Source organism: Aquarana catesbeiana, linkage group LG02 (assembly GCF_042186555.1).
Source record: "Aquarana catesbeiana isolate 2022-GZ linkage group LG02, ASM4218655v1, whole genome shotgun sequence".
Taxonomy (NCBI): Eukaryota; Metazoa; Chordata; class Amphibia; order Anura; family Ranidae; genus Aquarana; species Aquarana catesbeiana.
In genome coordinates, this window is record NC_133325.1 from 467257911 (window position 1) to 467270157 (window position 12247).

Here is a 12247-nt window from a genome sequence, read left to right on the forward strand (position 1 = left end):
CCCGAACGTCCATGCTGTGTTGTTGGGACACGGTGCGACCCCCAATCTCTGTAAAGAGCCGCTAAAGCCGGTCAAATGTAAATACAGGAAGTGCCGGTAATCGGCTCATCAGTGTGAGGCGAGGAGAGCCAATCAGTGGAATCCTCCCAGGGGAGAACGGGACATGTAATCAACGCACTGATCATCAGTGCCCTGATTACAGTAAAGCCCCATGAGTGCCACAAATCGTTGCCCATTATTGGTGCCAGTCACTGCTGCCTTTTAGTGCCCATAAGTGCTGCCCATCAATTCTCACTAGTGCCGCCTATCAGTGCTCATCAGTGTGGCATAATAGTGCAACCTTATCAGTTAAAAGACAAAAACAGAACATTCCATAGCTCAACTCACCAACCAGTCTGCCAATTAACCAAATAAACCTGTCCAACAGTCTGCGTTAAAAACAGGGGTTTAGTCAGCACGCATTTGCAAATGCATGCATAAGCTGCAAGGCCTCTTCAACCTAATCATTTCCCATAAGTCCAGCCTATCAGTGAAGGAGAAAAATTACTTATTTTGACAAACCCAGCAGTGATTAAATACCACCAAAAGAAGGCTCTGTGTGAAGAAAAATATAAAAAAATTGAATTTGGGTACAGTGTTGCATGACCGCGTAATTCTCATTAAAAGTGCGACAGTGCTAAAAGCTGAAAAATGGCCTGAGCAGGAAGGGGGTGAAAGTGCTCTGTATTGAGGTGGTTAAGGTGATACTTGTGCATGGTTTCATTTTTTTCAGCTAGCTGCAATAACCCCCAGTAATTTTGGGAACGCTGTGCATTTCTCTTTAAGATTAAAGTGGTCTCCGCGGCGGATTTTCCGCAAGATCACTTGGCGGCGGGAGACTTGCCCACCCCCCTCCTGCCGCGCACTGGTCGTCTCCGCAGCTTACTGGACCCGCTGGTAGCAGCGGAGACTATCTCATCCTCCCGTGCATGCCTGGCTGCCAACTGAGGGGAAGATTGTCCCTTCTCGACACTGTCATGGGAGGGCGGAAGCGACGTCAAACGTCACTTCCACCCATAGCTCTTAAAGGAGAATTTTTTCTATTTATTCAAGTGACTTTTTTTTTGCAATTTAGTGTAAATATGAGATCTGAGGTCTCTTTGACCCCAGATCTCATATTTAAGAGGTCCTGTCATGCTTTTTTTTCTATTACAAGGAATGTTTACATTCCTTGTAAAAGCGACCTTTTTTTTTTTTTTTTTTATGTGTCAAAATAAAAACATTTTTTTTTAAAGCGTCCTGTCCCAACTAGCTCGCGCAGAAGAGAACGCATACGTGAGTAACGCCTGCATATGAAAACGGTGTTCAAACCACACGTGAGGTATTGCCCCGATCGTTGAAGCAAGAGCAATAATTCTAGCCCTAGACCTCCTCTGTAACTCAAAACCTGCAACTTGTAGAAATGTTTAAACTTCACCTATGGAGGTTTTTAAGGGTAAAAGTTTGTCGCCATTCCATGAGCGGGCGCAACTTTGAAGCGTGACATGTTGGGTATCAATTTACTCTGATAAATTTACTGTTTTATTTTTTTAAAAGGTTGTTTTTCTTCCAAAAGTGCGCTTGTATGACTGCTGTGCAAATACGGTGTGACAGAGTATTGCAACGACCACCATTTTATTCTCTAGGGTGTTAGAACCACCAAACATATTTTTTTTTCTAGCAAAAAAAAATTGATTTTAACTTGTAAACAAGTGTAAAAAAAAAAACACAAACTATGTCCTTAAGTGGTGTGCTCAAAGTATAAACCTATTGAATAAGGTACTACATTCAATTTTTGTTTTCTCTCCCAGCAAAGGCCCTGAAATGGTAGCAGCTCCACGTCCTGACAGACTGGTGAGCCGGCTAAAGAGCATAACTTTGGATGATGCTAGTGCACCCCGTCTTATGGTTCTGCGTCAGCCTAGAGGTCCGGATAACACAAAGGTAGGTGTGTGTGTGTGTGTGTGTGTGTGTGTGTGTGTGTGTGTGTGTTTGTTTTTGTTTTTTTTTTTGTGCAGACTTGTATGTAAATCTCTTTTAATTACGAAGCTTTGTATTGTCTACTTTCTTTCTCGACCATTGAGGGATACACTGTTAGGTTCTACTGGCACCTGCAAAAAGATAACACCTCTTCCCAGTGTCTTGTTTTTTTGCTAGCTGCTTTTTCTTCAGTCACGATCCCTGCTGCTGAGCTAGTCTTTATATGTAGCTATCCAAATCAGCGTTTCCCAACCTTGACTTTGGAGTGCCATATCCAAACCCCCCTAGACTGGATGTGCAGGTAAAGCCTGGAAGATGACCTTCAAGCAACATCTTGGCCTTGATAGACTTGCCCTTTGATCGTAGGCCTAGAAGAGTTCCTTTTAATCCACGGTCTCAAAGTCTAAACCCAAATCTGGCACCCAGTCTGCCCAGAAATCTTAGACACCATAGTCTCCCAAACCCTCAGATAAATCTTCAGTGTGAGGGGTGCCTCTGCTTTCCCGGGTGGGAGGAGGAGTCTGTTGACCATTGTGTATACTTGAAGGCTGCATTCACACCCGGGTGTTTTTCATCGTGGGCAGATTTGCCACAATTCTGCCTGCAATTTCAAAACAACCAGTTTTGAATGACAAATCGCACAATGCACATTTCAGATGCTATTGATTTTGAATAGCACCTAAAATTGCAGCGTGGTTCTGCTGCGATTGTCCTACAATAAATCGTGCGGCAACGTGAATTGCGTGAAGCTTGTTGCCCAAAAAAGTTCAGGCGCTTTTGGGCGAAATGCTTCATGCAATGTTTTGCTGCGATTGCAGCGTGATTTTATCGTGGTAGAACCTCACCACATTTAGGTGCCATTCAAATGAATGGCATCTGAAATGTGTGTTGTGCGATTTGCCATTCACACCTAGGTGTTTTGAAATCACGGGCAGAATCGTGGCAAATATGTCTGATTTAAAACGCCCAGGTGTGAATGCAGTCGAACAGTCTGCTACAAGCTGGTGTTTAGCTCCTAGTCCACTTTCTGGTTTCAATACTTCCATCCTGCCTGTGTCACCACATGGATAATTAGGTCCATGCAGCCCTGGTTGGTTTACTGGTCTATTTCCTGTTCAGTTCCCAAACCTAAAGAGCAGCTGCCCCTTCTTGGAAATTCTGCATGAAATTCACCAGGTCTGTCATAGCCTTCCTAGACTTCATTGGGGTTGATTTACTGAAGGGAAATACACTGTGCAGTTGCTCCAGAGCTTATTGAATATGGTGAAGCTTCACTTTACAAAGAATACCCAATCACGTGAGAAAAAAAAAAAAACAGCATTTTTGCTTGCACTTGATTGGATGATAGAAGTTTTTAGCAGAACTTGTCATTTAGGGCCCTTGCACACTGGGGCGGTTTGCAGGCGCTATTGCGCTAATAATAGCGCCTGCAAACCGCCCCGTAAGTGCCGCTGCTGTGTATCCAGTGTGCAAGCCCCGAGGGCTTGCACACTGGAGCAATGCGCTGGCAGGACGGTAAAAAAAGTCCTGCCAGCAGCATCTTCGGAGCGGTGTGTATACCGCTCCCTTACCGCTCCTGCCCATTGAAATCAATGGGACGGCGCGGCTATACCGCCGGTAAAGCGCCTCTGCAGAGGCGCTTTGCGGTGGTATTTAACCCTTTCTCGGCCGCTAGCGGGGGGTAAAACCGCCCCGCTAGCGGCCGCATACCGACGGTAAAACGCCGCTAATAATAGCGGCGTTTTACCGCCGACGCCGCCCCAGTGTGCAAGGGCTCTTACCAAGATCTAGAGCAGCTGCACCAAATTTTTTTTTTTTTTTTTGTGCCTGTGTTAAATCCTTCTATAGAGGCCAGATTATAAATCAACAGTTCCAAACCTATTTTACACACCTTCACAATGCAAAGAAGCAAGTTTCTTTATTGGGCAAGCTACACCATAGACTCAGACATGTAGTAGTAATAATTAGATGTTCAAATCTGTTTTAGTCCTGCCATATGCTATTGTGCAGATTATGCTTTAAGGTTATTTTTGTGCTTCACTGATCTAATGGCAGACGAACTGAAATGGCATGACAGACCAACAGCTAATGTTACACTCTGAAAACATATATGCTTTTATTTGAACACTTAAAATACTACAGGCTGGAAGGGCAGGCACCTAAAGGTTTATAGGTTATTACACAGATTTTGGTTGACCTGAAAATTTATACGAAGGCCTAGTTTACTCCAGGCTTCGGATTGTATAAGAGCATTACACTGCACTGTTAACAAGGCATTTATTGAGCTTGCAGCAAGCTTTGATGCTTTTTTTTTCTTTGTTTAAAAGGTTTTTATTTAATTTTTTTTTTCATCGCAGACAAGGAGAAAAGTACAAGATTGCATGCAAATGCTAACAGACCATAAATGTAGCATAAATGTAGCATAAATAGTACATCATTTAAAGTCTAATCAACCACTAAAAGAAACCATCCACTGTTAAAGAACTCTGGGTGGGGGGGGAATATTTTCCCATGCAGTTGGGCTGTGCCTGCACTGCATGGCTAACCCCTCAGTTTTATGTAATGAAGAGATGTGGGGAATTGGCGCTGCCCTATTGACAGTAAGTGTTGTTTAAGGGTCAAGGAAATAAATAAATAAATAAGTGGATAAATAAAAATAGTGACAACAATTGTGTATGTGAAACAAAAGGAATAGATATGTGTTCCTTAAGTGAATGTCCCCCTATATATGCACCAAAAAAAAAAAATGATTGAAATAGTTGATATAAAATCATAAGTGAGTGTGCACATCTTCTGTGTTGTGTAAATAAATAATGCAGTATATGGGTTGAGTTTACACTTGCTCCACTTCTAATGGGGACCTTTCATAAGCAATAAATAATATTATTAATACATATATATATACACACAGGGTCCGTGAGGCAACACACTGTCCGGGTGCTCACGGTAACCATATAAGGTTACCACATATCCCCAATAAATATGGTGATTAAAGTGCACTGTGTATAAAGTGAACCAAAGTGCAAAAAACTCTATATTACAGTATATTAAATTAAATATCCTCAAATTTCATATATAAAACATAGGAATCCAAACAAATAACACTCCTAATAGAGACAGCGAGTGTGAATACACCATCTGTAAACCAGTCCCTATAATGGGATAAAATGTCTATTATGTGGAGACAAGAACAATTGAGAACATCAGGATCGATTGACATGCATTCAAAGATGTTCAAGGGGTGATATGAGGTGACTTCCGTGCAGGCAGAAGCTGGTGACTCCAAGTGCTCCCCCCCGGTGCTCCCCCACTCACCAGAATCCGTCACCCCCAAGGGGGTATTAGGCAGAGGAGTGGGTGTCTTTGGGTAGCTGTCTCTGATGGATGTCCCTCTTAGGCTCCACGGCACCATGAGTTTCTTCCGTTTAGACCGATAATGTGGGTCCCCTTATGCTGATCCAAGCCCGGGTACCTCCGCAGACGTTGTCGAAGACGGTCTTTGACAACGTCTGACGAAACGCGTAAGGCGGAGTCACGCTCACACGTCATACCCGGAAGAGTCGGCTGGAACGCAAGGTGGGACGCATGATCATTTCTAGTTCCCGATCCCATCCTTAGCTCACCGCCGTGACTGCAAACGTTTGATACGCTTTTATTGTACTATTCAATCTTTAATAAACCGGACGTACTTCACTATGCAAGCCCCCTGTCTATTTCTTTGCGTGAGGAGGATTTAGCAGCACGGAGGTGGATAATAGCGGAGGTACCCGGGCTTGGATCAGCATAGAGGGACATCCATCAGAGACAGCTACCCAAAGACACCCACTCCTCTGCCTAATACCCCCTTGGGGGTGACGGATTCTGGTGAGTGGGGGAGCACCGGGGGGGAGCACTTGGAGTCACCAGCTTCTGCCTGCACGGAAGTCACCTCATATCACCCCTTGAACATCTTTGAATGCATGTCAATCGATCCTGATGTTCTCAATTGTTCTTGTCTCCACATAATAGACATTTTATCCCATTATAGGGACTGGTTTACAGATGGTGTATTCACACTCGCTGTCTCTATTAGGAGTGTTATTTGTTTGGATTCCTATGTTTTATATATGAAATTTGAGGATATTTAATTTAATATACTGTAATATAGAGTTTTTTGCACTTTGGTTCACTTTATACACAGTGCACTTTAATCACCATATTTATTGGGGATATGTGGTAACCTTATATGGTTACCGTGAGCACCCGGACAGTGTGTTGCCTCACGGACCCCGTGTGTGTGTGTGTATGTATATATGTATGTATGTGTATGTGTGTATGTATGTATGTATATATATATATATATATATATATATATATATATATATATATATATATATATATATATATATATATATATGTATGTATGTGTGTATGTATTATTAATAATATTTATTGCTTATGAAAGGTCCCCATTAGAAGTGGAGCAAGTGTAAACTCAACCCATATACTGCATTATTTATTTACACAACACAGAAGATGTGCACACTCACTTAGTAGGATTTTATATCAACTATTTCATTCATTTTTTTTTTTTTTTTTGGTGCATATATAGGGGGACATTCACTTAAGGAACACATATCTATTCCTTTTGTTTCACATACACAATTGTTGTCACTATTTTTATTTATCCACTTATTTATTTATTTCCTTGACCCTTAAACAACACTTACTGTCAATAGGGCAGCGCCAATTCCCCACATCTCTTCATTACATATTTCCAATTAACTCCTAATTAGGAATTAATTAAGGGGAGGCTGCAGCCCTTTTAAATAGTTATTTTCCTAAACGCGGACTTTCAATTAAGAAACCCCTCAGTTTTGTCTAGGGGATTGTGGAGATATACTTGCCTACTACCACTACTAGCCTCTACCACTACCAGTGCCCCACTGCATGGGATAATACATTTTCATGGAGTTCCGCTTTAAAGCGGAGTTCCAAATATATAAATATATAATAAAAAATGTTGTTTGCTGCACAGTAATAATTTTTTTTTTTTTTTTTATGGGTGCACCTCAGCTTTGAGTACTAGTGAACTGCGTGCAAAACATAGCAATAACATTATAGATGGTTTCCTAATGATAAATGTTTGACAATGACAAAAGTAGGGAAAGGTTAGAGGGGAAAAAACTTTTTTTTTTTTTTAATTTTTTTTTATTTAACGAGGGGGAGCAATCTAATATCAAACAGTCATAATAAAAGAAAAAAAACCTAGGTAATAAAGGGTGTGAACCTGAAATGAGATACATAGCCGTGGTTATAAAGGATAAGTTCACCTTTTAGCGCGAGAAGCTTCCTGCATGTATTTTCTCCAACATAGGGATGAGAGGGTAGGGAATAGAAGTGTGATGCCTTAAACTATCTTTTCATAGATTTTGGAATTTGCTGCAAGTTGACACCTTCAGCCATCGATTTTATGTGAATGCATTCTAGCCATTGGGAGTTCTGTGGTCTAATCCAGCAGCGTACCTATTAAAAAGGCTTTATCCATATGTCCTCAATCAATTTTTTTCTTGGTTTAGGATAGTGCCCTAAAAGTATTTGGTTTCTACATGATTGTGGTGCTAGTCATTTATTCTACATGCATCTGGCTTTAATTTTTTCATTTTTTACCCGTACAGGGATTTGGCATAGAGAGAAAGATCCGTCAAGCTGGTGTCATCGACTGAATTTTTTTTTCCATCCACAAAAGCACATTACCTAATCAAGTATAATACCATGGGGTATTGTGGAGATCAACATCTCTCTTTGCAGCCCCTGAATTTGGAGATTTTCTGTACAACCGTTACATCAATTTTTAACACCTTCCGTCTTGCGTTCACCTCGGGGAAATTCCTGAAAAGCCTATTTTTTTTTTTTTTTTTTTTTTTTTTTTTTAAATTATGCACATTTGCAAGTGAGGATTTAAGTTGAAGCCTTAGTATATTCTGTTTCCTTTTTAAAGAAGCTTTGATTTGAATTGTGCATCTTAACACTTTTTTTTTTTTTTTCCTCCCCCCTCTATGTCCGATCTAAAAGTGTGACTTAACCCTTTGACATTCTGCACGCAACACTGTTTAGCATATATTCTACCTCCTTTACTGCATTTTTTTTTTTCTCTCCCTTCTCAAAGAGGACCACATACTGATGGTGGAATATATTCTATTCAGCAATGCTTTGAAGCGCTCCTTTTTCATTGAATGACAGCCAAATGCTCAATTTTTTATATATCAAGATTTGAATATTTTATTCAAGTGAATGAACTGAAGCTGTTTAGAATTGAAAGCATTTATTATTTTTTTTATTTTTTTTTTTGTTCTAACAACTTTGGAACTGCAGATATCCTCAAGGGTGACATGTGCCATCAGTGTAAAGTTTAAAAATCTTTGAAAACGCACAGGGTTTTTTCTTTGCTGCTTCCATGGGCAGCTTCTAAATGTTCATAAAATGTAAAGGAAAAAAAAATGTGCCTGAATTTTATTTTATTCAGTTTACAAAAACCACTCGTACCATTAATTCTTTAGGCTTTTCATAGCTATACTGATCTTTGCATCAGCATAAATAGAAAATTGGGTTTTTTGTTTTTGTTTTGGTTTTGTTTTGTTTCTTTTCTTTTTTTCTTTTTTTTTTTTTTTCCTCTAACCTGCCATTACCCAGGCAGGCCTGTGGCTCTAACCGTGAAGCCCTTTCCCTCTTTCCCCTCCAGTACGATTTTGCTGCCCACCACAAATTCTCAAGCCAGGAAGTACATTTATTCAAAGTATTTTAAACCAGAAAGATCAAGATTTCTTTCTTCCTGGATTGATGGAAGAGTTCTTGTGTTTTTCTATTTTTTTTCTACTTCTGTGATTTAGAGGTTCTTCTGTTAAGAGACCTACCTTTGTAAAAACAAACTTGGCTCCAGATTTTCTGTTTAATGGCAAAAAAATTGAAAAATAGAATAAAGTTTTACCAATTTAATTTTGAAATCCCTGGTCTTTTATTTAACCACGCATGCTACATGTCAGCTGGTAACTTTCAATCGCAAAATGAGCATAGGCAAAATTGGGTACATTAACCCGTGGACCATAAAACCATAAATATGTTGAGACAACATTGACACTATCAATCAAGGCCTGTATATTTTTAAAAAGATTTAATTGAACATGTAGTTAACTTTTGTTAATGCATATCTAAATATAAGTACCAGCACGCTACATCTCATTATCATTTGAACATGCATAACATATGTGTCTAGGATGCTTTTTTTTATATTGGTGCTAGCTTGAAATCAGATTTTTACAACCTTATCAATAATGAAATTGCATGGATACATTCTTAAACATTGGATCAACATATCTTGAGTCATCTTAAAGTGTAAGTTCACCTTTACAGAAAAATCTGTAAGGTGAACTTACACAGGATGCCCTCATCCCACCCCAGTCCCCCTGACCTGTTGCATGGCGATGCCTCAGTATAGTTGCTTCAGGGGTCCAGGGCTTAGAAATCCCCTCGGCATTCATGTGTCTTCTTCCCCGCTGACAGGACGGGCTACGTGGGTTCTGATTGGTCAGAGTCACCCATGTGACGGTGCTGCAGGGATTTCTAAGCACCGGACCCCTGATGTGGTTATACTGGGACTCAGAACGTGAGATCGCTGCGATCCAGAGGTCGGCTGGACTGGGGGGTGAGGAGGAGGTCCTGTGCAAGTCCACCTTACATATTTTCTGTAAAGTTGAACTTGCCCTTTAATGTTTTTGACACAACCTATAGGCTACAAAGAATATGCAAAGTGTCACTAAAAACATGAAAATTCAAAATACCTTGCTGTTAAAAGCATATGTTTAGCTGTTCAATGTTAGTCTATTGCAAGTTTGTTGAGCTGGCAGGATCACCAGGTACTTGGAGTCCTCCATGCAGAGTGGCAACACTATTGCAGGTGATCTCCATTGTATCCAGCGCATGCTACAAGATATTGATATCGGGAAGCTGTAATCTCTCTCAGCTTTCTGCCCCACATGACTCCATGTCATATGGGGCATGTCAAGGTTGCTGATTTTTGCTCCTTTCTTTATCCTATCCACAAGATGATTGTTTCTTCCCAATGTCCATCATGATCATTGAGCTGCCCTGTATGACAGTGTCATGTGGGGCAGCTCTGGAGAATGTCACATCCCTGCCAGAGCCAATCGGGCAGGTACAGGGTGAAAGTGAAAACTCCCTGTAGTGGCGTGGGCTAGAGGCAGCACAGCCTATATAAATATGTTCAGCCCACAGATTTCTTGGTTATTGCAGCAACTGAGGATAAAGATCACATGACAAAGACCGAAAAATAGGGTACCGAGAATTGAGTTTCATACAGCAATAGAAGTATCATACCATATGCTGCTTAGATTAAGAAGCAAAAACACATGTGTTTTGATACGTTAAAACAATGAATACTAGTTTTAATCACCTGTGAGACAATATTCATAATTGTGAATAAAAACACACATTTCTTGGAATCCGTTTTTTTTTTTAATGCTTCATTCCTCCCAAAAAGTAATTAAATATATGAGCACACTTGGGCAGATGGAAATCTCAAAGCAGTCCTTGTGATAGTCCAAAGCTGATAATGGCGATCGGGGCAACAAATATGGATGCACTAAAATGGTTGGCTTCCAAAGGAAAGTGAGATGTGAGTCCAACCATTAAACAGTTGTCATGCACCTGGGCAGCTCTTCAGAAGATGGAAGCAAACTCTATTACAGCAATAACAAAAAAGCGCTTCGAAGTGCAACAGCAATGGTTGGATGTTATGAGCCTATATTCTGAACTGAGTTTCTTAAATCTAATGCTTATTAAATTAACCTCTTTGCTGCTGCACTTAGAGGTGCTTTCTTTTTTTTGTAATTAAATTAAAAGCCATGGTCTCCTGTATAAGCATGCGTTTGGTATGTCTTCGAGTAAGACCCCATACACGCTATGCAAGTTTTGTTGATTTCCTTTAGATTTACTAAAACCATGTAGTGCAAGTGCCTGCCTGATTGCATACAAATTGGAACTATTTAAGGTTTGACCTCATATGGTTTTGGTAAATCTGGAGGAAAAAAAAATCTACATGTTATAGTGTGTATCCAGCTTAAAGCAAACGTTCAACCCCACAGGTTGAATGAAAAAAAAAAAACGGACAGCTCCGGTTGAAGCCACTATACTAACCATGCAAGGTTAGTTCAGCGATCTCCCCTGCTGAGCTGTTGTGTTCTAGTGGGGAGGTGGAGCCTTTGTGGCTGGAACTTCAAAGGGATGAAACAATTTTTTTTTTTTTTTTTTTTTTTTAAGGGATATGCTTTAGACCCCCTACCTGGAGGAGACGACCTATCTCCTTTCACAGTTAGAGATGGCAGGGAAATGTAATCATGGGGGACTGATAGAGTATATGGAGCTGTGCATACTCAACTAAGGGTTGTCATTTATTGAATGTGTAATGCAGGACAATTTCATGTGCCAAATGGTGCCCTAAATAGAGATAATGCTCTGCTGGACCTAATAATTTAGGCAATAGTGGTCAGAGTAATTGCTTGTGCTGTAAATTATAGGAAAGGGAGAGACACACAGGAAGGATGCACTTAATTTTAAAAGAGCTAACTTTACTAAGCTGTGCACTAGAGCTGCATGATTAATTGAAATGGTGGTCTTTTTCCCTTCCTGATCTTCAAAACAGCATGTCGCGATTCTTTCTAAGGCTGCTTTCACACTGAGGCACCTTAAAGGCGCTATAGCGCCTGTAAAGAGCCTCTCCTCTCACTCCATTGTGAAAGCCTGAGTGCTTTCACACTGGAGCAATGCGCTGGCAGGATGCTAAAAAAAATCCTGCAAGCAGTGCTGGCAAATGCTTTTAACCCTTTTTTGGCATTTAGCGAGGGTTAAAAGCGCCCCACTAGTGGCCGAAAAGGGCCGCCAAAACAATGGTAAAGCACTGCTAAAAATATCGGTGCTTTACCGCCAATGCCCCAGAGTGAAAGTCGTCTTACAAGTGCAGAGTTCTCACCACTGGGGAAAAAAAAAAATCCAGCCAGCCTGCCACGTGTAATCACACCATGCGAATAAGTAGAAACAAAGTATCTTTTCATTCTTTCATCAAAGGAAAGAACTCAGGTGTGTAAGTAAAGGACGTTTAACCATTACAAGTAAAAATCATTGTCTGCTAGAAAATTACTTGGAACACCGAAACATGAGAGCGTCGTCTTGTTTTTTTTTTTTTTTTTTGCAGAGA

At 40.5% G+C, this 12247-nt stretch overlaps 1 protein-coding gene across 1 annotated transcript in view; it reads left to right on the forward strand.

The window, feature by feature from the left end:
- CSDE1 (cold shock domain containing E1) overlaps positions 1-8973 on the forward strand; it is a gene marked incomplete in the record, with an annotated part of 124070 nt that extends 115097 nt beyond the window's left edge. The window contains 2 exon segments of the mRNA XM_073615695.1: positions 1830-1962; positions 7656-8973. Of these exon segments, the coding sequence (XP_073471796.1) occupies positions 1830-1962; positions 7656-7703 (181 nt within the window).
- Between the last annotated feature and the right edge of the window lie 3274 nt (positions 8974-12247).